The sequence below is a fragment of the Triturus cristatus genome, chromosome 4_2 (genome assembly GCF_964204655.1).
Source record: "Triturus cristatus chromosome 4_2, aTriCri1.1, whole genome shotgun sequence".
NCBI classification, from domain to species: domain Eukaryota; kingdom Metazoa; phylum Chordata; class Amphibia; order Caudata; family Salamandridae; genus Triturus; species Triturus cristatus.
The window spans coordinates 255,360,018-255,387,186 of record NC_140586.1 but is presented as its reverse complement, the minus strand read 5'-3'; the positions used below and the strand labels follow the sequence as shown (position 1 = coordinate 255,387,186).

At 42.7% G+C, this 27,169-nt stretch overlaps 1 protein-coding gene across 6 annotated transcripts in view; it reads right to left on the bottom strand.

Annotated features, from left to right (window-relative positions):
* The window catches only part of PTPRC (protein tyrosine phosphatase receptor type C), a 623,869-nt gene that overhangs the window by 371,850 nt on the left and 224,850 nt on the right, over positions 1–27,169 (bottom strand). For 3 of the 6 annotated variants that reach the window (XM_085601450.1, XM_085601449.1, XM_085601448.1), the window contains 2 exons: positions 17,996–18,034; positions 3,932–4,081 (listed from right to left, as the gene is read on the bottom strand). In XM_085601450.1, the coding sequence (XP_085457576.1) occupies positions 3,932–4,081; positions 17,996–18,034 (189 nt within the window). The remainder of the gene's footprint in view (positions 1–3,931; positions 4,082–17,995; positions 18,035–27,169) is intronic. The other 3 variants (XM_085601451.1, XM_085601453.1, XM_085601452.1) reach the window with 1 other exon arrangement.

Here is a 27,169-nt window from a genome sequence, read left to right as displayed (position 1 = left end):
AAGAACTAAAAGGTGAGAATCCAAAAAATGAGGTAAATCTCTTAGACAACCGTGCAACTAAGACCACTGTTAGTGTATCTAAGGATCACAACAATACATATAAATCCAAACCAAAATTGAAGTCGGATTTAGAGAGACACAATGAATCTCGTACCTACTCTAACAAAAGCAAAGTCCCATCATCAACTTTTAAACGTTTTTGTTTCAGATGTGGTAGCAATATGCACACCGCTAGTAATCCACGATGTCCGGCCATCAATGTCACATGTTTTAAGTGCAGTAAAACTGGTCATTTTTCTAAAATGTGTAAAACTGGCGATCGTGAATTCTGAAAACAATCTGTGAATACTGTTAATTACAGTAATGATTCACCTTTAAGCGATAAGGACAGTGATATTGAAGTAATGGTTATTTGGGACTTGGAGGTCAATGATTTGTCTGACATATATCAACCCCCTAAATGTATAATATCAATCAACCAAGTGGAGATCTCTATGTGGGCAGATTCATGTTCACCGTTCACCATCATAGACAAACATATGTGGTTATCTGTTGGTGAGAACAATCTATCACATCCTGATGTTGAACCCGTTGGGTATGGAGGAAACAAACTCCCTGTTTTAGGGTATTTTGTCAGCAACATATCTTATAAGGAGAGAAACACACAAGCCAAAATTTATGTGGTGGACAAGGGTAGGGCTTTGTTGGGGTGGAAAGAACAAAAGGGTTTGGGAATAATTCTAGATCCCAATCATCCTAACCAGGTATTACTAACAAGTGATTCTCACATGTTAAATTGGGGAATAAAATATCCTGAGTTGTTTAGAGCCAAACTAGGTTGTTTAAATAAATTTGAACATCGTATTATACTAAAATCTGATGCTATTCCTACAGTCCACAAAGTTCGCAATGTCCCTTTGATTTTAAGACCACAATTAAAGTTAGAATTGGATAGATTGTGTAAAGAGAACATAATTGAGCCTATTGAAGCATCTGAATGGCTTAGTCCAGTGGTTTTAGCACGCAAACCCAATGGAAATTTGCGCATGTGTGTAGATTTAAGAGATCTGAATAAGAACATATGGGTAGATCGTCATCCTCTCCCACGTATCAATGAAATGATTGCCTGTGTCAGGAATGCCAAATATTTTTCAACTATTGATTTGTCCAATGCTTATCACCAGATAAAACTACACCCTACCTCACGTCATCTCACTTCTTTTATCACTCCTGAGGGTGCCTTTCAATTTCTTAGAATGCCTTTTGGTTTAGCTTCTGCGGCTGCAGTTTTTCAAAGAATCATGTGTAGTATCCTCAAGGGCGTGAACAACATGTTAGTCTTTCAGGATGATGTGCTTGTATGGGGAAAAGATATGTTAACTCATGATGCAATTTTGGATGAAGTCTTAAGGAAACTTCAACAAGCTGGTTTGACGCTCTCAGCTGAAAAATGTAAATTTGCCATGACTCAGATTGACTATTTAGGTCATACTTTGTCAGCTGATGGTGTCAAACCTAAAAAGAATCTTTTGGATTCAATTAATAAAGCTCCGTCTCCAGTAGATAAAGAACAACTTCGCTCATTCTTGGGGTTAGCGGAGTATTATTCCAAATTTGTAAACAATTTCGCATCTAAAGTACATTGTTTGAGGCTTTTAATGAAGAAGGGTGCAAATTTTGTATGGAGTCCGGAGTGTCAAACAGCTTTTGACAACCTGAAAAAGGACATCAGTCAAGCAATAGCTCTTAAACCATATGATCCCCATAACAAATCCATCATTGTGGTTGATGCCAGTTCTTATGGGTTGGGTGCCGTTTTGATGCAAGAAAATGGCGCGAAAGAATGGGTAGTTGCATTTGCCTCCCGCACTTTAAAAGGTGCGGAAGCAACTTACTCTGTGATTGAAAAGGAAGCTCTGGCATGTTTTTGCCCACAATTTCTAGCCAATGAATTTCAAGAATACGTGAAGATGCATGGAATTAAACATATTACTACTGCGGTGTACAACCCTAGAAGTAATGGGATGGTTGAGAGATTCAACCGGGTATTGAAGGAGTGTATTCAGTTGGCTGAAACGGTGGGAGAGGATTGCAGAGTATCGGTTAAGAAAATGTTGTGGAATTATAGGAACACTCCTCATTCTGCCACTGGGGAAACTCCTTTTAGTCTTCTAAAGGGGAGAGTAGCAGGTAGTAAAATCACTCCTGTTTGGATGCATAAGGGGAATGAAAAGGAAGTTCCTAAAGAAACTATAAGGAAAAGAGTCAATGATTATCAATACAAATATGTTTCGAGACATAATAGTAGAATAAAAGGACAAACAAGATCTTTTAGTGTAGGGGATTGGGTGAGAACTTCACTTGAGGGGTTGCCTAGGATTGGAATGTCTAGATGGTCTAAACCTAAGGAGGTTTTGGAAACAAAGGGGAACTGCGTTAAGTTAAGTGATGGAAGATGGTGGAATCTCAGGAAGGTGACGTCATGTAATGAACTGGAATCTAGAGAATGGACCAAGGATGAGGGCAGTGTCAATGCTCCAAGACTTTGCAACCCAAATTCTGTTCCCTCATATAATAAACTTGGGGAAGGAACATCTGTTGCACATCACGCGGGTTATAGGAGATTATCTGGGAGAATCATTCATAAACCAGAGTGGCAAAAGGATTACATTTGTTCCCAACTATGTTAGAGGCAGATGTAAAAAAAAAAATGTTTAAACCTGAGCTGTTGAGAATCGGAATGTAATGTTATCTATTTTTATGTTTCTTATTATTTATTATGTTTGTTTATTTTTTTTTAGTTTGTTATTTTGATCAGTTTAATATTTATTATTGTAAATAGTTTGATATATATTTGAAGGAAGGAGATGTGTTGCATCTTGGCTTGCAAGCCATTGTATGAATGGTTCTGTACGCGTGAGTATGATCGTGGGGATTCTAGCACGTGGGGAAGAATGCGGGTTTTGAGGGAGAGCGGTTGGAGCAGTTCGAGGATTGGGTGGAGGTGCAGACCGATGGGGCGCTTGTGACTATCTCACTTGTTCCAAATAAACAACAAGGATTTGCTTACACGTTTCGTTATTCTTCCTTCATCGTGCGACCTACGTTATAAAACCTGCTACAAAGAACGTGTACTAATTAGATTACAGAGTGCATATGATGTAAACAGATCAGCAGGTTACTGCTTTCAAAAGAGACATCCTTTTGTTACTTGCAATTTATAACTTAAAGTCCTAATATAGAATAATGAGCTATTAACGTTCATCCTAGAACTGCATACACACTGCAAAGTATACATTATTAGAACATTGGTTAATGTTGCAAAAAGGGTTAATTTGGCTAGAAATCGATTCTTATTATTAAAGAAAACTCCCAACTATGCTGTTTCTTTTTCGACTCTGTGTTTGTGCTTCTCCACACCAAGCACTCTTAAACTATACTGCCTACCAGTATGGATGACACGTGACTCCTACACTTTTAGTCCTTTGGCTTATGTAACACTTCCTATACACTGATTTACACACGTATGATTGATTGTCTCTGTGTAATGTGTGTGTGATGCAAAGTGCTCGGACACCCAACAGTGGTATGAGTGGCGCTATATAACTAATTCAATGCATCTGAGAGAGTGTGGTTATGGAGACTTTGTCACTGTTAAATTGTGCTAGTGAGAGAATCTGTTGTGGAGGTGGTCATTGGGGGGCGCCAACAAGCAATGCCGCACAGGGCGCCACCAGCACTAAAGCCGGCCCTGATCACTATGAAGACTATCGGAAAAACTTTTACGCTGAATTATTTTACGTTTTCCTTTCCCTTTTAGGTCGTGCTTCATATGCATGACATGCAAACCGATCCAAGTGACATCTGTGGTGTGCATTCATTAAATACTCCCTCACACTCCCATCACCAACTCCACTGAAAGGCGGCAAACCTGAAGCGTCATCCACTCCGGTGCTGGGTGGGTCTTGTGCAATGACAGCGGTGCTGAGTGGTTGATTGTCGTCTGCGGCAAGAGGTGCATCACTAGTGGTGATTGGTGTTTGCGTGGTAGAGGACTGAGCAAGGCTTGGCACTTTGGCACCTGGTGTAGAAATTAAACAACGAATATGTTGGTCTTTATTATTTTACAGTGCACCAATATTTACTGACAAAGTATGACACCCAAAGTAAAACTCCAAACTGCCACTACAAGTTGTGGAAAAGTCATACCCACACCCTAATTCAGTTGGAGCGTTTTCTGAATGAATGATTCTGTTAGGTCCAGACAGCAACAAAAGGCAGATTAAATCATAATTAAAGTGATATAACAAACCTTTGAAGACTTCAAGTTCTCTCACACAATTGAGATAATCTTTTTTGCCTCAGCAGTGGTTCTCGCAATGTAACTTATATAAAATTGATATTTCGAAAGCAGCGATCACTTCGAAAATGTAAGCAAAATCTAGTACTTTAAAAAAATACCATAAATTTAGCGAAGTTGAGTCAAGATACTTGCACATGCGTTTGAGCATTTTGTGACACGCTATTGGCTATTATGTGAAACCCCGCCTTGTTCAACCTACTGATCTGCTGATAGGGTTTAATGTCCTTCTCCAGTGGGTTCAGAATGGGGTCATAGTCGACATCCTGTGGCATTCATTTTCTGACAGATGCTAAAGACTTCACAACTAGAGCCCCTATTGATATTTGAAGTCCATGGTAGTTCAATTTATGTATTAAATGGTAAATTTGCTTTACAACATAGCATCATATCACTTTGCGGTCTCTTTCAATGGTGGGCGGATCAAGCACATGGGAGCGGCAGGTGTGACCCTACACCAGCGGGATCAGCCGGTTGCCCTTGAGAAGGAATCACCACACAAGTGAGCTCTCAATACGCCCTTGTCCTTGGAGTAACCAGGCCAGTTCAGTATGGGTGGATGACCGCATTGTCTGTCACAGGACACTGTACCAGGACCCTCCTCTTATGGTTATGATATCCAAACAGAAGAACCCAACTTTAAGGTTCTTGCTTAAAAAGGGCAAAGAGCATCATTCTTCTAGGTGACGTGCTCCACCATTGTGTCCTCCGCACTTTGGTGACTGCAGGGTACACATGGCGGGCTCCCACTGGAGCACTTTTGAAAGGAGTGAAGAATGTGTGCTTAGAGAAAACCCTTAACGATGGATCCTTCTATTTCGGTGTGGTCATAAACCTTTTAAGAAGATTCCTAGCACCTAGTTATCTTGTGACAGGTGTTGCGGTAATGCATATTACTAAGGGATGATATTGCTTGACACATCACAGTAATCATTTTCCTTTCCCTCACCCTTGTTTACACATCAACTAGTTCTATGTGTGAACAGCATCCACCTCGCAGGAAGTTATTGCCCTCTATTGGGGTTCTAGGATTTCCACTATGGACAGTTTCATACTTTAATGGTCTTGCTTTTCAGCTTCATCATTGGGTCATGAGCCTGGCATTGCCTGATCCAATATTTTGACGCAGTGTGCTTTAGTGTGGGACTCGTTTCCACAGGCGCTCATGAGATGTACTCCATTAGTATCCGTATACTGAACTGAATTTTTTTGTTTACAAATGTATACTGCAATGCAACCTCCCTGTTGAGTAGTAGCGGTGCTATTTCTTGTTAGTGGTCTGTTTTCAGGTCCTCATAAGCTTCTGAACATCACATGCTTCGGGATGATGTCTTCTAGCCACTTCTACCATCATCTGCTTGAGAAAGAAAATAACTGGTCCAACCAAACACTAAGACTTTCTGCTAGATGAGTGGGTATCAGTGCTTCTTGAGTTCTTATAGCCAGCGAAAGACTTAATCATCTTCAGGGGTGCTTCCCGTTACCTGCATGGCAGCTGTATTGAGGCACAAGAAGTGCACCTACATTCATAACCTATGGCAATGAACCATTTTGGCTTATACAGGATTGCCAGTCCATACAATGGATGCAGAGCACAGGCATATCGATCGCTGTATATAGGTCGCAATCGCAAAACATATATCTACAGATGGTAATGTTTGCAAAAGCTCCATGGCGGTCCTACACGGTCCTACACGGTCTACAGTTTGCTTTCTTGAAGAAGGGTAAAATAAGCACTTTCTTTGATGGAGAATAATATTCTAAGAAAAGGATAAAGTATGTTGTGCTGTGTTTAGGCTGATCATCACGTGGGCAGACAGGCACGTTGGTGGCAAGCGCACCTTGTCTCGGGTACACTACAAGGAAATGTGCAATATTCAGACGTAGTCTGATGAGAAAGTACCTGTGGCGTAGGTTGCTGACCCGGGTCAAATAAGGCTCAATACCGCAGCACGTGCTGATCCGAGCATATGCAGCAACTGTAGACATTTTTGCATTTTTTAACATTCTTTCATCGGCACATTTAGCTGAAAATAATTTCTTCAGTGGTCTAGAAAACTTGGATGTAAAAGCATGGGGATTCAAAAACAGCTCATCTAGGTTCAGACAGTTACAAGTCTTATGTATATGTGTGATTAATTGAATTTTTTAACTCTTTTCCATTTGCAAGTAATCACCTAAGATTGCATGGTTTAATACAGTTTCTTCCTGTTCTCCCATAACATGAGCAGTTGTAGCCTAACTGAATCGCATATGTGCCCCAATTCGAGTTTCATATGGCATATAAAATTACTGGTGGTCTTTGGGGCTGAACGCAACCTTTTAGTAAAAACATTGTCTACCTTTTCCAGACCTGTGTGATTACAGAAACACCAAACACCAGTCCCATGTGTGGCGGCCGGGAAACATTTAGCTTTATGAATTATTATCACATCATTTTTTGGCGTGCTACGTACTCTGGCTGCAAAACCCAAAACTGCTTCAATACTTCTAGCTAATGCCTGCCTGCTTTCAAAGAGTCCCAAACCATTCTATTGTCAAATAATATTCGCTAATATGGATAAGACGAGACCTTTCTGATTTTGGCGCCATTAATAAAGAAAGGCGTATTCTCCCTCGTTCGAGATCCAAAAATCATTATATGTGTTTTGGATTGATTGGCCATTAAATCTAAGCTACTCAAACACACAAAACTGATCTAATAAACTAAGGCCAGTACACTATGTTTGCCAACCATAGGGTAATCGACACGAAATGTCTGTAGATTTTTTTCCAGGCCATTAATATATAAAGAGAAGAGGAAGGGGGCCAATACGCATCACTGGTGAACACCTCGGTGGAGTTTAAAATTGTCTGTTACTTCACCTGCTGGACCATACCTGACGCTAGCTGTTACATGCAGGTGGAGTTCTCTTAACCCCTTCCCTGCGGGGGTAATTCCCCCGCGGTGCGGGGGTGGGAGAGGGGGCCGCGGCGCCGCTGTGCTCGTGACGAGCTCAGCCCATCATGACTCACAATGGAGCTGTGCTCATGATGAGCTGAGCTCGTCACGACCCCGCCCACTGATTAATTCTCCCGCACAGGCGGGGAATTAATCGCGCGTGGGTGGGCCGCGACCGTTATGATGAGCTCAGCTCGTCATGAGCACAGCTCCACTGTGACTCATGATGAGATGAGCTCGTCATGAGCACTCAACAGGTTAAAAAGCTTATGATACTGAGCTCGACCTCCAGCGCTATCATAATTGCCCAGAGTTTCGACCTATTGATGGAGTCGTACAGCTGAGCTCAGATCCATGAAAAGCTGAATACATTTTACCTTCCTCTGCTATGCTATATTTATTAATTAGTAGGTAAAGATTGAGGCATTGTTCTACAGTCCCAAGGCCAGCATGAAACCCAAACTGGAGACCCAAGAGCACTTTATGTCCCCTTGCTGAGGTTTGAATGAGCTCCGGCAGCCTCCTGCCATTATTTCAGCAGTGGAATTTATTAAAGAAATTGGGCAATAGCACTTTGGGTCCTGCTTAGATTATTTTATGAAGATGGGACAATTGTCGCGTGAGAGCAGGTCTTGGGTGGGCCAGTAACTAAGGCAGCCTTGAGAACATTTGTCAGGAGAGGAGCCCAGAGGGGAAGATTTGCCTTGAAAAGATTTGCTGGTATCCTATCCGGGCATGGGACTTTTGCGGTGGGGCATTTATTAATAGCTTCTACCACATCAGATACTTCAATCGCAAGGGTGCAGAGGGCTTGCAGAGGGGCTGTTAAAGATGCGAGTGGAAGAGTTTGGGTCATATTTTGAACATAACTAATAGTGGAAGCAGAGTCCGAGTATAGTTGGTAGAAATGCTCTACCCACGTCTCCGGGTAAATCACTGTGTCAATCCTAGTGTTATGGGCCATCTCCAAGTAATTCCAATTGACTGTTTGCCAGAAAAGCTTACTATTTCTGACCTCAGAAGCTTTAACCAGATCATGGTAGGCCTTTTCCCCTAATGTTCTTTTCTGGGTGACTATAGCAGCCTTATACCTCTCCCTACACAGGCTAATCCACTATGGATCCTTTGGCACAGCTTTAAGTGCCAGCAACAGCTATTATGATGGGTGTTTATCGAGTGGTCCCACATATTCTATCAAAGTTGCTGATTATCTTAAGCCCCCCTCCTTGTTCACCTCCAGGCACTGGTAAAGTCACAACATGTTGCGAGCTATTAAATTTGAGAGGCACAAATCTTTGTCTACTTTCACCCAGCCCATTATAATGCCCTTATTAGATGAGTAAATCAACGGTCTTGTAAGGGCCATCACTTGCTGTTTTTCTGCACAGGATTTGCTTAACTATGGCTCTGCTCCTGAAGTTGACAACACTACAGTCATTGCTGTCTGATTTTGGAGGGTTGCCAACTCAGGAAACCCTAAGAACATGGTTGATCACATTATGTAGTTTTATTTTTTTTTAAATCTTTTTAATTGCATTTCCAAAATAATTAACACCAAGACTTTGGTACAATTTGTTCTTTTTCCTCAAAACAGCCCGCTATGACACATGATCAAACAATACCACAATCAGAATATATGACAATTCAGATTTCTACTATCACTGAACCACAGGTTGGGCTAATCACTTATACCCCCCAGGTTTAATCATCATCACTCTGCGTGTCTTCACTGGGTTGTCTTTGCAAATAGATACTTAAAGGCTCCCAAATGTCTCTGAGCTTAGAAGAAAACGGCAGTTCCTCAGCATAGAGTTCCAATGTCTCTTTACAGTAAACCATGTCCTTAATCCAGTTCTCCACATTTGGTGCTCGTCTACTTCCCCATGTTATGGAAACTCCCCTCTTAGCCGTAAGCAGTGCAATATGTACATATTTCCCCAGAACTCCTTTCACATGAGGGACGTAACTCAGCAGACATACTACAGGCGTACATTGGACATCCGAACCAGACATTTCTTTTATGAGTTGCACCACTCGCTCCCAGTAGCCAGCCACCCTCCTGCACTCCCAAGCGAGGTGCATAAAGTCCGCTTCCATCTGCCCACAACGTTTGCACTTGCTGTTGTCTCTCAGTACAAATTTGTGTAGACGCAGTGGCATGTGATATGTCTGGTGTAAGTATTTAAAATGTATGATGCGGAGATTCCCGTTTGAGGAAAGTTTACTAGTGAGACTACACACCTGCTCCCATTCCCTCAGCGTCAAAGGCACGGGCAGCACCGCATTCCACCTTGCCAGGCTCACGTCTGGCTTATCGACCTTCTCATCTCTTATTGCCCTGTACAGCCCTGTAATTAGCTTCTGGCGTGACGGAGTAGTCAGTAGCATTTGAAGGGATTGAAGAGTCGGTGGCTCTGCTGGGTATGTGGGATAGTGCGTTCTGATGGCATGTTGCAGTCGGTGAATGGCAAAATCGAAAGAGCAGGGTGGGGTTGATAACGTATGGTAAATCTGCAAGGGTCAGAAAGAACCTCCAGGGTAGAGGTCTTGCATTGTAGTCAGTCCCGCCTCCCTGATCAAAAGCATGGGGCCAGTTTTGTGCGTGACCGAGATCGCAGCGTGAAAATCTATTGGCATCGCAGGGGCGTATAGCGGTAGTTTGTTCGCTAGTCGCCCAATAGTACGCCAGGCTACTATCGTAGTGTCTATTGTGTTTATTTCCATTTTTAGGGTGTCGCGTGTGTGTAAGGATACTGCGGAGAGGGACCAACAATGCGTCCCCATCCTCAACCGCCACATGAGGTATGAAGTCTTGTGTGTTTATCCAGTAGTATGCATATTGCGCTTGCGCACTGAGATAATATATATACGGAGTCGGCACACTAAAGCCCCCTTTAGCGTAGTCTAGCGTATGTCCCAGGACACTCGGGCATGCTTACCACCCCAGCTCAGCCCAAGTATAGATGTGCGTAGCGTAGTAAAAAACCTTTGCATTAATTGTATTGGGATGTTGGAAAAAAGATACAGAAAGCTGGGAAGCACCACCATTTTGATGATAGCAATACGATCCGCAAGGGACAATGGCAGTGTAGTCCATGTATCTATTTGATGATCCAGCGTGGTGCAAGGCCGCCCATAGTTCTCCCTAACCACTGTTTCAGGGTACCGGCGGACCCAGAACCCCTAATACTTAACTGCATCTTCCGTCCATATTATCGGGTACGCCAGAGGAGGTGCTGATGTTACCACAGTCAGACGAATAATGAATGACTTATCCCAATTGATAGTAAGACCTGAGATCAACCCGAATCTAGTATATTCCTGTAACACCTGTGCCAAATAGCGCTCAGGGTCTCTCAAGAACAAAACATATAGTCGGCATAAAGTGAGATGCCAACCGGACGGTGGTTGAAGTTGAGGGCGGTCTCCCTATGTCTCTGTCGTATCGTGCACGCCAATGGCTCGATGGCTATGGCAAAGAGCAGTGACGACAAAGGGCAATCCTGATGGGTACCTCTCTCAATAGAAAATGCCTCAGATGTTAATCCTCCAACACAAATTCTAGCCGACGGATCCGCATACAGAATATTAATCCACTCCAAGAACACTGACGGGAAGTCCATGCATTGTAGTATACAAAACATGTAGTTCCATTCTATAGAATCAAACGCTTTGGCTGCGTCAAGCATGACCGCCGCAGTGCGCAGGTGAGGGTTAAGAACGTGCATCATAGCAAAAATGGTTCGCAAATTGTGAGACATTGAACGTTCCGGAACAAAACCCTATTGGTCCGGCAGGACCAAGCACGGCATTAATGGCTGAAGCCTTGTGGCAAGGATCTTAGCTAGTATCTTCGCATCTATGTTGATCAAAGACAGTGGCCGGTAAGAGTCACAAGCCTCTGGATTCTTATCTTTCTTCAAAAGGTTAATGATAAGAGCCTGCCGGAGGGATGGAGGTAGCACCCCCACCTCATGAGCCTCGGCATATATTTTCAATATATATGGAGCCAGAAGATCCGCATAGACTTTGTAGAATTCCGCTGTCCGACCGTCTAGTCTCGGAGCTTTTGCGTTTGGCAGAGCGCATATCGCGTCTTTGATGTCCAGTATGTCTATTGGCTGACTTAAGTACTCTCTATGACCATCAGCCAGCCACGCGCAAGCAATATTTTCTAGATAATCGTCGGACGCGGAGTCCGGTCCTGTCCCGTGAGATGCGTACATACCAGCATAATATTCTCTAAACTGTTCTAATATACTCAGTGGAGTGTAGTGCTCCCCCCTCGTGAGTCAACGATTTTATCAATATGACAATGATCTTCTTGTGCTTTAATCTTTCCAGCCAATGTGCGGTTCGGTCTCCCTCCCTCTCCATATCGCCTAGCCACAGGTCTACGGTTGACATAACATATTTCCGTTTCCGCAGCCTCGTCATACTCATGAATCAGAGTTTGGATGCGTGCTAACGTGTCAGGGGAGGGGTTAACTGTATAGACTTTCTTGAGGTCTGTGAGAGAGGTTTCCATCTTGCTAAGTTGCGCTCTTAGGTCCTTCAAAATGCCAGCAGTAGTGCTCATACAAACTCCCCGAACCGTTACATTGAACGCTTCCCATAGCGTGGCAGCGCTATCGACAGTGCCCTTATTCTCTAAGAAGTAGTTCTCTATTGCTTTGCGAACAGTGTCATTCTATACAGGGTCAAGATGTGCTTCAGATCAGAAGCGCCATGTGAACGGGCGACGGGTTAGAGTGGGGATGCGCAGAGTGAGTTGCACCGGATTGTGGTCTGACATGATCCGTGGGTGATTAATGACCTGCGTCACCCACTCCGCTGCATTCTTACTGAGCAACCAGTAGTACAATCTGGACCAACTGCTATGCGCAGGCGTGGCATGTGTGCCTTCCCTCTTAGTGGTACTGCGCAATCTCCAGATATCCACCAGACTAAATTCCAACAGAGCCTGATGAACACTACGAGCTACTCTAGGTATGCAGTTACTCTGTGGTTAAATCACATCATGTAGTTGCCATGAACCATCCACCTTCCTGTGAAGGCAATGCACAACCTTATTTAGCAGCTGGTCATAGTTTTCATGGGTACCTGGGTTCTGCAGAGGAGCACCTTGAAGAATTCGCACAAACAGAGTGCCCTCTGGTGGTAGCTGGAGAGTTTGAAGGCCTGGAGAAGGTGGTTCTAGTAACCGGACCTTTTTTGTGATTTGAATTCAGGCATTGTTTTCACTTAGTGAAAGCCCTGTGATAATGGTCATTTTAAGTTGTGCCCAAAAAATTGCATATTAAGTGGGTCCAGCCTGCTCATTACAGCAGAACTCAAATTCACTAGTTAATCCTCTAAGCGTGTAATCTTACTCTGTCCATAGTCATCGTCATGGGCCCTGCTGTGCTTGGCACAGCCCACTCAGTTACTGGGTAAGCATCCTGAGCAGTTTCTCCTTTCCTGCGCTGGGGGCGCTTTTTTTTTGGCTGGAGGCGTTAAACAATATGAGTCCAGTGGATTAAGTACAACCGGTGCATCATCATGCACAGCACCCAGCATTGTTAATTAATCTATCACAATTGCTGCGCACAGGTTCCTCCCTCTAGCGTCTAACTGCTGCAAGGGAGTGTTAGGTCTGCTGCTGGTTCATCACTAGACTCTGCCCCACTCCCTTTATCAGAAACAGATTTGGTAGCAGCACACAGCTGCTCTTCCACAGAGTCAATCTCCTTCTCATGGAATCCCATAGCATTTGTTAAATATGATACTATGGTGCCTGCCCATGGATCTCCCTTGCAGTAGTAGTTTTTCTCTTCCCCATTATGAAGTGATTATACACGAAACAGAAAAAAGCACAGAACTGCTGAAGAAGTGTAGAGAAGTGAAAATGACTGCAAAAGAACTTACTGCATAGTAGGCACAGAACTGAAGATCACAGGTGTGTGGCCTAGCTCCGCCTCCTCCGAGCACAGACGGGCCCGCTATTGGCCTAGTCTTCACCCAGGCACGCTACTGGGCGTACCCAAGGGTGTCCCACGCTGTGCAAGCGGAGCTTCTGCTTTAAGTGCCTGCTTGGCGTGCTGATCTGCTGGCGGGCGGCCTCTCTGCCACACAGGTTTGTGGACACTGGAGTCCAGGCTGAAACAATTGATGTTGGTGTGTCCCACATATCAAATATAGTGCCATGCTAAGATATCACTTCTGCCACTTTCTGCATATAGAGATATTGAGGAGGAATTGAAATAATGCAGTTCCAGATGTACAAAGCATTTTAACAGTTGCAAATGCTTGTATTCATCATTTCCAACTGTAAAATGCTATTTGCTATGTGCTAATCCCATTTTAGGAGTCAGAAAAGTGTTTCCGACTTCTAAAATTGATTATGAATGCATGTCAATGCAGTATCTGGAAGGGGTGTTTTTGTAGGTGCCCCTACCAAACTCAAAATCAGTAACGTATGTATCAATGTTTTGCTTCCGTATTCAGGGTGCAAAAACATTGACATTTTACTAACCTCCAAGTTGGGGTGATAACCTATTTGCAAGAGGGAAAGAGTCCTTTGAGGGCCTCTTACCCTTTGTGAATTTAGCAAAACATTTTTGGAGAGTAAGCAGTGGTCCATGAAATTACTGTCAACTTTTAATCATACAAAAAAAGTAAACCTGTCTTTTTAAACAGAGTCCCATTCCCTTTAAGGAAACGGGCTGCATTAAAAAAAAGTTGACTTTATTGAAAGGCCATCACAGACAAGGTGGCCTGTTGACCTTAGCATGTCACCATACTTGTGATGCCCTCCAATTGGAATGAGTTACAATTTGCGACCTACCTCATGAATAATACTTCAGCCCAGGACCTAGTTGTACAGGTTTAGCTATCCTGGAATGATTGAGACCATTTAAAATAATAAGGGCCCATTCACAAAGGTAAAATGACACATGAGCAAATCTACATGTGTACGTTTACTCTTACACTTTGTAGTAACTTTACTACTTTTGGCTATTCACCATTTCAAAGTGTGATGTTACAACAAAATGTGGACTCACTGCAGTACTTAATTTATAAAGAAAGAAGTGCTGAGGCCCTTGCCAGCAGGCCACTGCAGCTTTCACCGATGCTCCCACTAGCACTGCCAGTGACAGCACTATTACTATTAGTTATCACACTCATACAAGTGTTACAATTCAGACTTTAAATAAATATTTTAAAATGAACTAATGCATGCCGCCTAAGTGGCAGGTATTCGGGATGTTTATGCATTTTTCATTATTCAACAACAGCTGTTGAGCCCCTCAAAAAATAAGACAGACAGTGTCACCATGTGGCAGGCTGCCATAAGAGCCGGTGTTGACAATAAGCGCCTTTGTCGAACACCTTAAACCACCTGCTCAAATTAAGCAATGACTTACTGTCTTTTTCTGCTCAGTTTAAGGGGTTAAGTCTGCATTACTGTAAAATACAATGGTAAAGTTACTCTTTTCTAAAGTGGCAGTCAAAGCAGTCCTGATGGATACAGGGATGATGTTCTAGATTCTGGCCGCATAAAATCTGTTTGTAATTTTTGCACTTCTTTGACTCCAGTCTGAATAGTGCTCTAGCTGCGAATGTGTTGCGAGCCAGTGGAGGTAGTGAGTTTGTCAGCTAGATAGACAAGGGTATTCCCACTGAAGGCTTTGTAGATGATGATACTTATTTTGAATATGGTGAGGGATGGCAGTGGGGCTGTACCTGAGTGGGGGTAATGGGATCGTATTTCTTTAGGCCGTTAATAAGGCTTACTGTGGCATGAAGTGTGCCTTTAACCGGAGCCGGTGTGGCGACTGGGAGGCTTTGTAGCAGGCAGTTGCCACCATCCAGAAGCAAGAGTATGAATGCTTGAGTGGAAACTCTGAAGTCGTTTTGGGGATAAATGGTTTCACTTTCTTCAGTAGACAGAGCTGGTACAGTACAATCTTGGTCTTCTTCGCAATGTGTTCCTTAATAGGGAGGTTGGAGTCTAGGGAAGTTTACAGTGACTTACCATTGGGTGAAAGTTGGGGTTCCAAATTGTCCAGGTTTCAAGGCGAGGGGTTCCAGAAGAAATTCCGCAGGTTATGGGGCAAATGGAGAGCGTATTATGGCCTAGATGTGGGGCTGGGAACTGATTAGTGGGCCTTTTGAGGTGCCTTTCCTTTCATTCTGCGCATCAGTTTTGGCCTCCTAACTTTCAAACATCCCAGACGAAGAGGGGCCTGGTGCTACAACAATGGGGATATGTGAACGGGCAGAACTTGATTGTTCCAGACGTCCTAAGGGGCTATGATGCGGAATTGTATGACATACAACCATTATATGTATGTCACTGCAGGACTGTAATTGATTCTGTGTTGAATCTTTTTGTTTTATGTATCTGGCAAAATACAAATAAAAACATTTCTGTCCAGGTTTCTTATCGTTGAGCCAGTTTTGGACCAGATGTGTTGCTGTTCTTGCAGAATGGTGGGAATTCTGTCATAGTATTGTTGAGCTTCTAGTAGGTGCTGGACATCTAGGTCTAGATGAAGTACAGGAAGTGTACGAAGTATTAGATGTCTGTATTGGAGGTGGCTTTCAAATTAAATATTGTGCTGTTGCTTATGTGGATTAATCACCTAGTTCACTTCTTTCGGGGAAAGATAACCACTTACAGGTGTCCACTCTTAGATTGCAAAAGTTATAGTGTTTTGGTGATTAAGTTCTAGTTGATACATTTTCTCGAAACCACATTTAATTTTTCTGAAAACTCTATAGATGACAAATACAATGTAGTTAGCTGTCTCAAAGCCAGAGTTTCCATCAAACTCAAGGCTCTCCTGCGCCATTTAGAGGAGGGGAACTTCAGTGTTTCCGATGGTTGAGCCCCAGTTGACTGTGCTGTTGGAACCTTGGAATAGTTAGTTCTCTGCCACAGGGCCATCAGGTCATAGTGATGGTCAAACCTACCTGTACAATGAATCCATGAAACAGTTAACTGGTAACTGGAAGCAACAACTGACATTTACTATCGACCTCCGATCAGCAATATAAGAGTGGAAGGAACTGTGGAAAGCGTCAGGGGGCTGAGGTTGGTTCAATCTTATTTTGAGATTTCAGTACACCTAAATCATACATGCAAGAACATAGGGTGATCATCATTTGGTACACTCATACTAGTCAAGGTGTCCAACTGAAGTGAAAGGCGGGATTTGATCACGAATCTAGGTGGTAAACATTTGTTGTGCAATCGCATTCCATACTTTTTTTGGCCTTTGTACCTGTGGTTAGATTACTTAGTTGCACTATTTCATTAGCTTGCTTAATAAGAGCTACAGGAGGTGTATAGGTGGCATTGAGATGACAATAAAGCCACAGGAGAGTCAAGTCTCCATAGGATTCAGCCCAGGAGAGGGTGAAGTATTTGTTTTACAAGGTGATAAATATTCAACAATGCATTTTTGAGCTAACTAAACATATCAATACTAATTTACTATATTACGCTGGTCTTATGTTTTGACTCCTTAACTCTTCTGAGGTTTTCTAAGATGACATACCTTAAGAAATAATATAAGTGCTACCTTGGGTACAGGAAGAACTGTAGCACTGGTTGATTTTGATGTAAACAAATAACACATTATAGGATACTTCAACATCGTGTAGTATTGCATCATAGCAATAGTCAAGATAGCAAAATATTGTAAAATTACAAAACATTATACAAGCTAGCATAAGTATACACCCTAGCATGTCATAAATCAACATAGTGCAATATTACAACATAAGTTAAGGCAAAATACGCAAATGGCGTACGTCAGCATAGCATAGTATTAAAATATAACATGATCAAGATAGAATAACATGACATAAGTTAAGATAGCATAATATTACAACGAGTCAACATGCAGAAAGCACCATTATATTTTAATTTAAATAAAATCAGATTGAGATTAAGGTTTTCTGAACACTTACAAAACCACCCCAACCTGGAAAAGAGGTATGTGTTCTTTATAGAGTGAGTTATAAAGAACGGATAAAGGTTTGATGGTTCTCGACACAAAAGAACATTGATAAGTTAAACATTTTACCTGTGTTCACATCTAAAGAGTAACTCTGCTATTGTGGCTATCCAAGGATACAAGATAGAGCATTCATGTGAATGATAAGCAATGGAATAAATATTAAATATTAAGTCTCTTTTTGTCCAACTGTATATGATTTTTGGTAATTAAAATATTTAAAACATTCTCTAATGAAACACTAAGTTCTAGAAAAGTGATCTGAAAATCATACAAAACAGACCTGAATCAATGTTCTACATCAAAAGACAACTCATAATGTCTAACAAGGGGAACTCAGTTTAACTTGCAATTTATTTAGCATATCACTCACTGCTTGTGACCTAATAAAACCTGAGTTCCAAGTTTCCTGTTTCTCTTGTGAATATCCAAACATGTCTTAATTATTTTCCATCTAATACAAGTTTTTTTAGTTAATGTCAGTTTCATTTCACAGATTATCTTCCTGAATCAGGCGAAAAGTAGAAAGCCCCTGAGACATGAACTACTTGGCACTTTGGCTGAAAGAGCCTTGCAAAAACATAATCCCTGTACCTAGGAGAATGTGAATATTTATTATTCCAGATAACACAAATGCATGCATGAGAAAGGTGCCGGAAAACTGACACAAATTAAATCAGTTCTTACCAGTAGTACCAGCTGTGGTTGTGTCCATTACAGTTTGGCCTGAAAATAAAAATAAAATAAGTTAGTAATAAAAAGTAAATGAATCTTTACAGACATTTACAGTATATTTTAGATTATAAATTCGGAAAATAGTTAGTGCTGCCCTTGCTATGCAATTTATTGGTGTTCCAAACATTTGCTAACACCCTTCATTTGATAAGAATTGGCTGATCCAGAGGAATGCTATACAGTGATTAGTGGGCACTGGAAGGGAGAAAAACTGCTGGTGGCATCCTGGTATCTTCCCCCGGGTCTATAGTCGACTAGGTTAGACAAGATGGGGGAATGGATTTTACAGACCTCAGAGGGTATCCTGATATTAGCGGGTGATTTGAACTGACTATGCAGGGGTTGTTGATAGAGAATGGGTGTTGAATCGACAGATTAGGGAGGATATGGATATGCAGGCTTTTGTGCGGGCACCAGGTCTAGTGGACCTTTGGAGGGTTGCTAAGCCCGGGGCCAGACAATACTCCTATGTGTTGAACACTATGATGTCCCGACTGGATTATCTCCTGGTGCCACAGAGGCAAACGGGAAGATGCAAAGGGACAAAAGACTTGACAAGGGCAACTATATTGGAAACACTATTAATCAGAAAATGACTGGAATGTATTTTAGACCCGTGTGAGTTAGTGGATTGGAACAGCAGAAGGCATATCATTGAGGTGACCAAACTGTGCTTTCTGTGCTTTAAGGAAACCAATGGGACAGTGGAGTCACGGGCTGAAATATGGACTCGGAGCCATTTTATTGCATATGTCACAGGTAAGAACAGATGGAAAGGGAAGAGTGGACACAGTACAGGGCAAAATAAGGTAAGGTACCTGAGGTGGAGAACAAAGCTGCGAAGGCCAACAGTGGGTCAATAGTATCAGTACTGAGGAGGGCGAAAGGGCAGAGATGGCAGAGGTGGCAGGGGACATTGCAAAAGACTTTGCAGGCTTTATGGGAAAACTATATACCTCTATATTTAAGATGCATGTTGTGAGTTTGCAGGGTTTATGAGAGATGTCCTGGTCCTCTCCAGCGAAGACAGTACGTTTTCTGAGGATATATGGCAGAAGTGGAGACAGCAGAGGTCCTGAGGCAATTCAGGTCCCAATGATTTTGCCTCGGGAGTCTAAGTGTATTGGGGGAAGGTAAAAGCCGCTCAAGAATATGTTCTCTGAGGCTTGGGAAATGGGTACCCTTGCACATGGCCTTCGAACCGCAACCACTCTTCTCATTCATAAAAAGGGAACAGAGGATCGTGTTTCCTGTAGACCGATCACCTTTCTAAATGTTAAGACTAAGATTTTGCCAAAGTTATTAGCTAATTGCCTCTGTCAGGTTATTTGAATGGTTAATTGCTCCTGATCAATTGGGATTTATGCCCCATCTGTTGACAACAGTGGTCCCCAGACAAGTATGAATGGAGAGGGCTAATGAATATAGACTCAGAATCAGTGCTATATTAAGTGATGTCCAGCCGGACAAAATGGTTTAATTTATATAAGATTAAATGATTAACAAGAACATAATAAGGTGGGACACAAGCCCGCATCCTACCAAACAAAATGACAAACAGTACACATTAACAATAACAGTAAGGAAAAGGAAAGGGAAAAGCGGCGCCACCATCCTCACACATATCCAGAACTAGATGGGCTGACATCGCCCGTTAAACTCCAGAAAGGCCAATCTAGACCTTACTCTTGAATGAACCGCGGACGTGGTTGACAACACTGAAGGATATATCTCCCTAGCCCATTGGCGGACAATTCCCCTGTGTCCCAGGCATTGACCAGGGCCCCTCATGGAAAAAGGAACAATTTTCTGGCCCTGCATTGACGTCTCACCAATGGATCTCCGCTCGACTGCTCACTATTCTAGAAGGTTCCCAGAATCCTTCCCGGACCTTATACCACTTGTTGCCTCCCTGTAGGTGTCTACACCACCTGGCTGGCTCTTTACTCTCAGCGTCACAGAATTTAATACCTCTTGAGCAGCCACTATGTGCACTTCTCACTGTGCCATATATTCAGGCATGTAAATATTTAAATGTCCTGATGATGATCCCATATATGTTGTAAAGGGATCGAAACGTTGTCAACCTATAAGTACACCCTATACACTTGCATACTGAACACTTTTTATGTGTATTGGTGTCTACTAAACATTCTAGTTTGCTCCATTTCAATATGATACATGCAAACAAATGAGACTGCCTGAACCCCCCGCTTTTCCCTTTCCTTTTCCTTACTGTCATTGTTAATGTGTACTGTTTGTCATCACTTACTATAGCACTGATTCTGAGTCTATATTCATTAGCCCTCTCCATTCATACTTGTCTGGGGACAACTGTATTCAAAGCAAACTATAACCCAGGGTCCCTGACCAATGTTAATTGGGTGCCCTTGTTCTTTCAAACATACCATCTGTTGACAAAGCATAATATTTTATGCGTGTTTGGTCATTTGGCTCGACTTGATTTAATAAGAGAGCCAGTGCTGTTATTCTCACTAGATGCCAAAAAGGCCTTCAATTCTCCCAAATGGCCTCATTTGATGGCAACACTTGCAAAGATGGGCTTCAGACCTTCTTTTTGACCCAGATTGCACTTTTATACATAAACCCCAAAGCAAGAGTTAAAGTTAATGGGACTCCCTCAGGGAAATTTGGGCTGGTCAGGGAAATGAGGCAGGGCTGCCCCATTAGCTCTGTTGTTTGCACTGGCTGTGGAGCCATTTGCAAATTGGGTAAGCCAGGATGATTAGTGGCCTATGATGGGATCCAGAGTGGGAGGATAGGATCTCCCTTTTTGCGGATAATATTTTGCTGTTCCTGGTGGACCTGAACCATTCCCATCTGAGGATCCTAGAAATCTTAAAAATATTTGACAGATTTTCGGGGTCCATATCAATTGGCACAAATTGTTAGGGTTTTTCCCCAGCAGACTGACTGCCACCGTTGAGTTGGGGCTGCTCCTTGAAATGGGAAAAAGAGGAGTTTACCTACCTAGATGTCTACAAAACTAGTGACCAACCAGTGTTTTATAATCGCAATTTGGGCCAATTGGTGGAGGAGTATAAATTGGATGTCAGGCTCTAGCGACAACTTCCCCTGTCATTACTGGGTAGAGCAGCCCTTTATAAAATTATCACTTTGGCCAGATTGTTATATATGAAGCAAATTACACCTTTTGAGTCCTGAAGTGGTTTTGGATACTGTGCATGAGATGACCTATTCTTTGATGTGGGACAGGAAGCCTAAAGCATAGCACTGGCCACACTGATGAGAAATAATATGATGGTGGCATTGCCCTACCAAATTTAGAATTATTTTACTGAGTGACTCAACATTTGATGACTAATGAGTGGGCATAGGCCCCACAACAGGAACCAATCCTCTGAGTCGATAGAAAGACTGAGAGCATATGTCTGGCTACTATACGGTAATGATTGGCTCATGGCCGACCCTATTTAACAGCTTTGGAAGGAAGCGACGTGGGTGTTGGGTTGGAGGGTAAATAACTATAGAGACACCTCTATGAGAGTTAGATTTAATTTTAGATTTACAAACCCAGTACTAATCCAGATTAACTGAAAAAAGACTTTTTATGAAACAAAATATATAAAACGTGAATTTGATCAGAGATGTAGATTAAAAGTTATAAAGAACACAAAAAGCACCCCATAGAGAAGAATTGGATAAATGTGTCATTTTACTCTATGGGATAGGAAAATAGGGTAAAAATGTGTTGCTTTCCATGTGGCCAAATGGGATTTACACTCCTTCGATTTTAGAGTGTGCCAGAGTCTAAACCAGTGCACTAATGCGTTGTTCTTGTACTGTGGGCTTCAGGTTGCTAGGGATAAAAAGTTTAAAGGAGAAGCCTTTATTATTTTTGAGATGTGTGGAAGCATAGTCAGATTTCTTTTATTGGTGAAGCCCTGTGAATTAACATTGGCACAGAGTAGGAAATATGCCTAGCTAATTCAGTGACTCTAACCAGTTTTGTACAGGTGTTGGAGAGCCTTCCTGTAGAGGAGGAGGAATTCTGTTGTCAATGGATTGGTCTTCATATTGCATTAACTCATCCAGGTGTTTTATCTTTGTAGGAACCTTCTAGAGGTTTTGAAGTCTGTTGAGCTTGTCAGTCTAAATTAGATCTGGTTGGGATCTGCATATTGGTGTATAATTCTGCCCTCCCATAACATCAAACTGAGCAGCGGTAAGTACAGACTCAAGAGGGGTATCTAATATGATGGGATCTCAGGCACTCTGTATGTTAGATGTGATGAATACAACATTTAATCCAGCACCTGGAGAATTCAGGCATAAAGGCCTCATTTAGGGTTTGACCGAGTGGGAGGAACACCATAAAACTGTGATTCTCCTGTGGTTCCCTGCCCCATTTTAGAAGTGGGAAAACTCACAAAGAGTGCCTTCTCATCAATGAAAACACTGTGTCTCATCTTCCCATCCCTTGGATACCAACAGAAACTGCAAAGCCATCCTCACACCCGGAAACCCCAAGCTTGACAATGCCAACTGTCTATATCATGGTGCACCAACATTCATCATACTCAAAATACAACTTATACAACATGCTGCTATAAGGCTTCATTTCCATCTTCACACAAGAGATTGCAATAACTCAAGTTCTGCAAGCCCTCCAATGGCTACCTATAGCCAGAAGAGCAATGTTCAAGGCACTATGCATGGCCCACACATACTCCAAAAAGAAAGACCCACTATACCCACAAGTTAAATTCAAGCAATACAAACAAAGCGGCACTGCTCTACAGCCTTGCCTGATTTATAATCATATCATATTACCATCCACAGTCCATAGTAGACACTGCTTTATCAGTACAAGCCACCAAGCTCTGGAACTCGCTACAAGGTTTAAAGCATCTAGGACCAAATGCACTTTGGAAGGCAGTTGAAAGCATGGATGTTTCCAAAATAACTACATCATCCCACATCCCTGGAATATAACCCAGACAGACAATAGCACCTTCAAGTTTAATCTTCACCTCACAACCCACAGATGAGGAAGAACCCAATCAGCAAACTACTTTATATATTCAGGAAAGGGAAAAAAGAGCTGGCATGTGGTTCACCTGGGTATTATACAGTTATGTCAATACATTCACAACATTTCTGAACCACACTAACAGTAATACTATGACACTCATGGGTGAGAAGCCAACTGTAACTTATCCCTCGTTCACTTGCATAAGGCATATCTTCTACAGACTTGCCCATCTCCAGTACTGCACGAGCCAATGAAATAGCCATCACCAAATTTACAGACGTGGAATAACATACACCACACTGTTACACGCTGTGCCCCAGGACACGATAACAAAATCTCGGTGGTCATCACAAGATGGGAACATGTCCCACATAGGATAACAAAACAAAGAAAACACCCATCTGACCATGCAATTTACATAGGGTAGATTTCTGCCCATGTAGGCAAGCTCTTCAGTGCCCCACATAGTGGTAGTAAGAGCTATATAAATGCTACAAAAAAATTAATTACATGTGTAGTGTCCTGAGGGTACATCACTGCAGAAGCCTCTCTCACAGAGATGCTCTTACACTTACACATGCCCGCCCCTTCACAGGCACTACTAGTGAGATGACCCAGGTAATCAAAAGGAACTGGGCCCATGTGCCCTCACTCCATTTACCGGCTGTCACCTTGTGTCAGAGTTGTACTACATACAATGAAGGCCTAGGGCCCACAACACTTAAATGGCGATGAGGTGAATGCCACTCATCAGGTGTAGCAGCATAGATAGGTGCAGCTCTATTGCTCCAGTGTTGGAGGGAAAGGAAGGAGTGTGGTGCCATGAGGCCTGTTGCATGACAGGAATCATCAGACCGATGCACCCCTCCTCCTGGTCAACTGTATTGCCTTCGCTTCACTCGTGCCACCCACTAAATAGAGTCACCAATGTGGCTGCATCAGCCTTGGCAGAGGAGCCTATTGCAAAGCCCGTCTCATCCCTAGAAAGGCTAGCGGTGAGGCCCCAGCAACATTTACATTGACGTCACTCACATACACTGTGGGAAGCGAGGCCATCTGGGTTTCCTTTCCTGCCTTCTACCCTGCTAGCCGGAAAGGAAGCCAAATGAGACACTGAATAAGTCTGCCTCCTTCACCCAATGTGGTTATCCTCTCTGGGGCCCGTCTATATGGAAAAACATCCTATTTCCAAGCAACCGGTGGGCAAAAGAAGGAAAAAGAGAATGAGGTATGTGGCCCCACTGCACAACACTTGAGCCCTGCATTGGCACTTGCTGCCATCTGGAGTAACAAATGTGTTTTTCAATGGGCGGGGCGAGGGATGAAAAAGGTGCCAGCCTCAAAGGCAGACACTCCTCCAAAAAGGCAGTGATCAGCTGCTGTCCTCTCTCAGCGCTTCTCTGCACTAGTAGTGCCTGGAGCCTGCTATCTGACTTCTGAACTCACCGTGCTGGGCGCGCGGTTAAAATCTTCAACAGGCCCCAGTGCTGACCTGGTGCAGATACAGCCTCAACTGATGTTTGCATCCTTCTTCCCTAGCTGATATAGCCTTACCACTTATTAGGCAGAGCAGCCAACCTGCTTATGGTGAACAGGGTCAACGCCTACCCCGAAGGGTGCCTTCCCTCTCCACACGAACTATACATGCTCAGCCTGTTGTCCAGGCTGCAAAGCTAATGGGGCCACTCTGAAGCACCAAAACTAAAGAAGAGAAGACGTGACCTGTCACTACACACTGGTAAAACGGAAGACCACTCCAGCACAAAAGAAGAGAAAAGAAGACCTGTCCATGGCTGGTTGTCAGTCTAGATCACTCCTGAAGGTTTTGATAGAGCGTCATATGTATTGAGATTTGTAGGGGTGCATCATATTCACCGTTAGTCAGCACCCGCATATAACTTATGTATGATTAGAAGTGTTATAGAAATGCATTTGCTGAAATCATATAACGTAGAAGTGTTAGAAATGTACTAATGCCTTGAGAGAAATTAACGCCATTAGTTATTGTGAAATGTATCTGTAATAAGTATAATGAGTAGTTTCGTATAATGTTATGGTATTAGGTAAATCGTATGCAATGTTAAGAGTTAGAAATGTAGGTTACTTATGCTTAGCTATAAGATGATTATGTTGAATTAATGCATAGAATGTAACTGTAATGTGTTTAATTTTGCAAGGCCTAAGTGCATATGTAGGAGAGAAGGCCTGTTCATTTCTTATATTAGCTATATTTTAGGCTGACAGGGATTTCTTAGTAAGGCTTGAATTGTAGTGAAATGTAAAACTTCACGATGCGAAGCACCTCTTTTTCTCTTCCCATGTTTCTGTTGCAGGTGCAAGGACATTTAGCTCGTTAGTTAGAATAAGTCTTTGTTGTGTGAGTTGAGATACGAGGAGCAGACTGGAGGGGAGTGAATTGGAATGTGAAATTGCAACTCCTAGTACGGATGGTGTCTGGGACCCAAGGTCAAGCTAACGGACGATGGAAGATGGAAAGCTCTGGATGGAAATTTACAGAAGGAAGACCTGGCTGAAGAGGTGTGCCGAAGGGCGTGTTTGACAATTTTGGGGTTTGTATTAGGGACAGTGCCCCGTGGGTGGAGCAGACGCGACTTAAGCGAGAAGCTAGAAGGAGCATCACAGATCGAGCTCTCACTGAGTGAGGACTTCTTAGGAAGTTTCACTCCTGACACCTCTTTATGATTTTCTCGGTTGGAAGGGAACGATAAGTAGGGATGCCACTCTAGAATAGAGTAGGAACAGAAATGCTTTGATTAATTAATTCGAAATTCGATGTCACTATAGCGATTCTTTACCTGATGCTTTTAGAAGCTGTAATTCTCTTTATTTTTAGTCGAATGCGGATTCTTCGTAGGTTAGCTTTTGTGTTAGTGCCCATCTATCTTTTGTGCCTTGTATTGAGGTGCCTATATATTCAGATGTTTTTACTGGTAATAAAAGGTCAAAACCTTAGATTCTGAGTCCTCTATTCATTTATGATGTCAAATCGCGGTAGATATGATTTGATAATTGTGTTTACTCTCTCTACGCTATTTGGCAAGTAAAAAGATCCTGGCGACCTGAAAGGGTTCTTGGAGATAAGTAGGCAGACAAGAATCCGGCCCTATCAGTTTTACTAAGGATTCGCACCACCAGCTGTAAGCACAAGCATCCATTCATCACAAGCAGGCCACCAACAGGGAGTGACAATGGCTTGACGAACGCCTAGCGGGAGACTCAGAAGTAATCCATCATGCAAGTGCAACAGATACTCTCTCCCAAATTCCCACAGGAACAATGATATCCACCCCTAGATTTTGACATCTTGCAGACTCAAGATGTTCAGGACCAGCAACTCACAGATTCACTATGATACGAAGTCCATCTGGTTGTCATCACACCAACTCTGGTTACAGACTCTACCTGTCTGGGGTACCGACAGAGAGAGAGCGGTGCCCCCTTCCCTGAGCTGTCGCCAGGTTGAGGTGAAGCATTTTACCCAGTCGTTACGGTTACAATCACCTTACTGAGAAGAGAAACTGGAAGTACCCTTGGTTCCGTATCTGATTCAAATTTTCTTTTGATTCACATATCACTTATCAGCAGCATCTTTTAGGTCCTGACGAAAGCCTTATCCAATTGTGGGTTATCACGGCTGAAACATGTTGACCACACTATTTCATCTTACACATGCGGTTTAAATCCATACCACAGGTGCACTGTTTTTAATCCTAGCAGCGAGAACATACAAATAAAGCATGTATTGCGTTCTCTCTAGTTAGTTTTACCAACACTCCCCTCACGTTTAATTATTTTTTTGCACTGCGCCCTCAGCTACACTCTGTCTCTCATTTGGTGGATTTAGAATATCCGTGTAGAGTAGACATCAAAACATCCCTGTGCTCCTCCCTCTCAGAGAGGGAGTTGTAGCCCTCAGAGGAACTAGGTTTTCCTCTGAGAGGAGAATCCCAAATGATGAAGCATGCCACCTTTGGTGGGTGAGGGATTTCGTCCTGAAAGGGATTATTCCACAGTTAAGTCTGTGTGATATTGTCAGTGTCTTCTTTTTCTTTGATTAGACCCAAGGATTATGTTTGGTGTATTGATGT